This window comes from Octopus bimaculoides, chromosome 1 (assembly GCF_001194135.2).
Source record: "Octopus bimaculoides isolate UCB-OBI-ISO-001 chromosome 1, ASM119413v2, whole genome shotgun sequence".
NCBI lineage: Eukaryota > Metazoa > Mollusca > Cephalopoda > Octopoda > Octopodidae > Octopus > Octopus bimaculoides.
Window position 1 is genome coordinate 198,239,705 of NC_068981.1, and position 5,356 is coordinate 198,245,060.

The window sequence follows — 5,356 nt, forward strand, 5'->3', positions numbered from 1 at the left end:
GGGGGTGGGGTCTTTTAACATCTACTTTCCCATGCTTGCATCGTTCAGATGGAATTTGTTTACGCAGCTTTTCTATGGCCGAATGCCCTTCATGTTGCTTTTATGAAAATAATGATGTTCAATTACAACAATCACATGATGTCAAGTCAAGGGTACACACACACACACGCACTCACACACATGCACTCACACACACGCACTCACACACATGCACTCACACACACGCACTCACACACACAGTGCCAAGCAGTGATTTGTCTCTTTCCCTACTTACTAGGACTTCAGTTTTTTGTTAAATTAACTCTAAGGCCATTAGATTTCAGACTTTGCTTCCACACCCGAAATTTCTTCTCCAGGTCAGGTAATAATAAGAAAAAGTTGGAGGAGCTCCCAGGGGCAGCCTGTCTTGAATTTTTCTGTTAAGACCTGAAGAACTTAAGATAAACAAGAGGTGGCTGAGAACAGTTCTCGCCCCTCCCCCCTCTTGTTTAGCATATATACTCACAGATAGGTCACGCCCTGTCACACTATAATCTGGGGAGTTACAATGGCCTCTTTATAATGTAAATATAACTAATATTCCCCTGACTGGCAGCATCACAGTACATGGCTCTCACTAACCACTCATCTGCCTACTGTGGATCCAGCAGAGGGACCAGCAGTCTAAGTAGACAGCAGCTGGTAGATAAAGTAATAAAGGAGATGAAGACTAGAGAAGCCAAAAATAAACCCCTGTACTTGGCTTTTGCTGACATGAAGAAAGCCTTTCACAAAGTTCCCTGAACCCTTATCTGGTGGTCAATGTGGAAACTAGGGATAGATGAGTGGCTGGTGAGAGCTGTACAAGCCATATACAGGGATGCAGTCACTAAGGTGAGAGTTGGCAGCGATTAATCTAAGGTACAAATAGGCATTCACCAAGGATTGGTCCTCAGTCTCCTCTTGCTCATCATATTCCTCCTGGCAATAACAGGGGAATTCAAGACAAGCTGCCCCTGGGAGCTCCCCTATGCTGATGACGTTCTCATAGTTGAATCACTTCCAGAACTAGAGAAGAAATTTTAGGTGTGTAAGCAAGGTCTAGAATTGAAGGGCCTTAGAATTAATCTAGCAAAAACCAAAGTCTTAGTAAATAGGAAGGCAGACAAATCGCAAATGACCTCAGGTAGATGGCTCTGTTTGTTCTGTTGAAAAGGCATTGGTAGAAGCTACATGTGCAAGCTATGGATACTTAAGAGGTACAGCAATATCAGGGACAGGTTAACTGGGAAGATGATTTTGTATTTGGAAGGTGCACAGGTACAATAAATACTAGAAATGTACAGAAAATAGATTCCATCAACTGCCAGTGGGGTAAGCTAGAGGTAGTAGATAGCTTCTGTTATGTAGGTGACCAAGTCAGTAGTAAATTTGATGCTCCGAGAGTGTAGCTGTGAGAATAAGATTAGGCTGGGCAAAGTTCAGAGAGCTCTTAACTCTGCTGATGACAAAAGGCCTCTCCTTCAGGGTGAAAGGCAGATTGTATGATGCCTGTGTGTAAACAGCCATGTTCCATGACAGGGAAATGTAGGCTGTGATCACAGAGGACATGTGAAGTCTTGAAATAAAATGAAGCTAGTAAATAGAAATAATTACAGACTCAGAGTGGTCGGTGTTAGGAAGGGCATAGAGCTGTAGAAACACTGCCAAATCAGATTGGAGCCTGGTGCAGCATTCTGGCTTGCCAGGCCTTAGTCGAACCGTCCAACTGATGACGGCATGGAAAGCTGACATTAAACAACGATGATGATAAGTAAAGTAGCTAGTTGTTAAATCTCAAGAAGAGACCAGAGTAGTAACCATACTAAAAAGTAATGTCAATCACATGATCCTGTACCTGCTTGAGGGTGTTAGGGATTTGCTCCCCTGCTTACAATATATATTGTATATAAAGGGTACAGTAACATACCGATACCCAGGTGGTGGAGGATCTGCCTGGGGTTAAACTAGTAGTAACATAGAACAGCCACTTTAATGTGGCGAATGACTTTACTTCTGAGTATATTTACTACTCTGATCTCTGATAAGGTTGACTTCATTATTTCAGGAAACGATAGCTCTTCACAAAACAGAAAAGGCTAGAATTAATATTTAATCTTGAAGCTGCAACATAAGAAATCTTCTGCTGGTTGTTTGGCTATTTTTCATTGACAAAATGAATATTTCTTTTATTTCAGATGATGAATTTGAAGAAATAGAAGATAATGTCTCTGGTGGTCAACAAGATGTTGGTTTCACATTGAAATTCTTTACTAAATACAAAAATCTTGACAATGCTATAGAAACTGTTAAAGAAGTGTACCATTCTCTATTAACAACTGAGAAAATACCATTTGATATGGATTTAACAGAATCTCGAGTAAGTTCTCCACAATAATACAGGGATTATATTTATTTATTTAATTATTATTGTTATCATTTTCTGATTAAATTGCATTTTATTTTCATTTTCCGACCAAGTCTCAACCAGAGTCCTAAAGCACATATATATTAGATGGAAGCAAACCACCTGAGAATGTGGACCGTTGGTGTCAACATAATTCTTTAAGTCTCATAGATTGTTGGAATTCCAGCATGAATGGAAAAAACACATTGAGCAAAAAGGCAAAAGCTTGCCTGATCTCATTTTTCAGTTCAAATATTATTATTATTGTTATTATTGAGTGGGAGAGCAGCACATGCCATCAAAGTCAGGCTAGGGTATAAATATATGAAGCCCAATATACCCATCATGACTTCCTGTCTGATAAGGATACACCAGGCACATGCATCACAACCATATGTGTGCAACATGGTGATTGTATAATAAGAAAGTGCATGACCTTGCAAGTGGGGCCCAGTTAGAATTTTCTTCAGGTTGAGTAGCCCATCCTGCTCAAAAGGTCCCTGAAAAAGGGTTGTTTAAGAATGATGAACAAAACATCCATTGTTTCAGAGGTGAATTATCCAAACCCCAAAGAATTCCTCTCAACACATGGCTATGATGCTCCTCCACTACTTCTGCTTGTGATCAGAGATGCACATATCGTCAGCCACTAAGGGACATGCTCAACTGGTTAAGGTCAAACAACTGACAAGCAAATCTGTGGTATTGAGCAGAATATTAGCTGTAATCCCCATCTTTTTATTTCAAGACAAAACAATGTACATGATAACACGTCCAATCAGTTAAGATCAAAAGCGAACCAGTTAAGATCAGAGCCACTGCCTGATATGGCATCAGGACATTTATTATTATTTGTTTTTCTTTCAGTTTTTGTGTCCATTTCTTGCTGAATTTCTTCTTGACACCTAGGGCAGAGAAACACACTGTATACATTGGTAGGTAGGCCATTAAAACAAACACAGCAGAGTGTTCATTTACAAAGTCATGTGAAAAAGGGGAAGAAAGACAGAAAATAAAGAAAAAATAAACCAGAAAAAAGGAAAGAAAATTCACAGCGACAATGCTCTTCTCAGTATGTGTAATGTTCTAGTTAAGACGTGCATGGATGGTAAACCAGGGATCATTCTTAGATAATTTTAAGTTCCTATTTTGATCATTCCAAGTGCTCCTACAATCACTGGTATTGTAACCATTTTGAAATGCCACATCTTTTCAATTTCAATTAGCAAAGCTTTATATTTTCTGAGTTTATCAAATTCTTTTGCCAAGATATTATGGTTACAGGGTATGCTCATGTCAATCAATAAACAGACTTTATTGTTTTGGTTCTTCACAACAATATCCAGTTTATTTTCCTTGATGGTCTTGTCTGTACATACTAGGAAGTCCCAAAGAATAGTTACATTTTCTCCCTCTCTAACAGCCTCAGAGTGGTGCTTGTACCATTTGTCAGCAGTTTTGATTTTATAATGCCAACACATTATCCAATGTAGATACTGTCATGTCTTGATTTATACCCGACAGGTGCTAAATCTTTACACTCAGAGATTGGGTGGTCTACTGTTTCAATCCCATCATTACAGTATCAACACTTTGGGTCTACACCATTTTTTCATCACAGGATCTGTTGGAGTTCCTGCAGCCTTGCATGTGTAGTGGACTTACTACCTGCAGCCAATGGTACCATGCTTTTCATTCTTTTCAGCTCTCCAATACTTTCCTGATTATTCTGGCCTATCCAGCCTTCATTTCTTCAACCATAATTATGTCTCACTATTATTATTTCTTGCAATTATCCTTGGGAGTCTACCATGCAAAGCCTTCTCTTGCCTGTCAAATAATCTTTCTTCTTTTTTCTGGTTTTTGACTTCATTTGACTTTTTGGTTTCCCTATGTTCTGCTGTGACTCTAGCAGCCCTTAATAAACTCGCTTCACTATGACCTACATAAGAGACTATATCTACCCTAGCTAACTCCACACAGTCTTCTGCTCATATTAGCCATCTGCCACCTTCCTTTCTAAGTAAGTATAATCTTGCTACTCTGGCTCTTGGGGGAAGTCCTCCTTTCATATTGAACTCCTTCCTAGTTCTTCAGTTGGATTTTGAAATTCATGTGTATAAATGTGTATGGTATAGGGGGGGGGCACCCTAGCATTAGTAAATGTGAATACAAGTTAGTACATATGTACTTATTTGCACATAGACGTACTCTGAGTCGAGTGTGTACATTAAATTATTTTTCACATTAGCACTTCAAAAATCTTCAAAAAGAAAATTAACAAATGAAGTGGAACCCACTGTGGAAAATGTATTTCTACGTGGTGGTCAACTTAGGATTGTGAGAAACATTTATAGTGATTCTTAGTAACAGATGTTAGTGGCAGTGGTGGTGCTCTCTCTCTCTCTCTTTCTCTCTTATGAAACATTTTGTTGATTTTTTTTTTTTCAGAAGCTGAGTTTAAGGAATATTAGTAGGACATATAAAATCCAGATTTCTATCAGAGACACAATTACAATTTTTGGCAGACGCTGTCATGTAAAAGATGCTAAACTCTCTGTTCGATCATTATTAATGGAATTTAAAAAAAGTGACGAAGAAACTCTTATTAAGGAAATGGTACAATGGTCTTACTTTGATGAAAATAATCCATCATACCTACAAATGTTTAGTGACAAAGAAAATGCCAAGCTTGAGAAAGCATACTCACAGAAAAAACAATTCCTTAATTGGAAGAAAATAAAATATGATTTTCAGAAAATGAGTTTTCAACATGAAGGGAGGAAATTTCAAATGAAGAGAAAACAAAACCTAAAGGATGGTATGTGCATACTTTTACTATAAAAATATTCTCGTTTATCATTTTGTTGTTCTTTTTTATCTATTATAATAAAAGTGAAATTCTGTCTGTCCGTCTGGGACCTCTGTACT

The 5,356-nt window shown here is 38.2% G+C and overlaps 1 protein-coding gene across 1 annotated transcript in view; it reads left to right on the forward strand.

Annotated features, from left to right (window-relative positions):
- The window catches only part of LOC106880778 (protein mono-ADP-ribosyltransferase PARP14), a 99,117-nt gene that overhangs the window by 79,813 nt on the left and 13,948 nt on the right, over nt 1-5,356 (forward strand). Inside the window, exons 7-8 of the mRNA XM_052973924.1 lie at nt 2,217-2,398; nt 4,877-5,246. Of these exons, the coding sequence (XP_052829884.1) occupies nt 2,217-2,398; nt 4,877-5,246 (552 nt within the window). The remainder of the gene's footprint in view (nt 1-2,216; nt 2,399-4,876; nt 5,247-5,356) is intronic.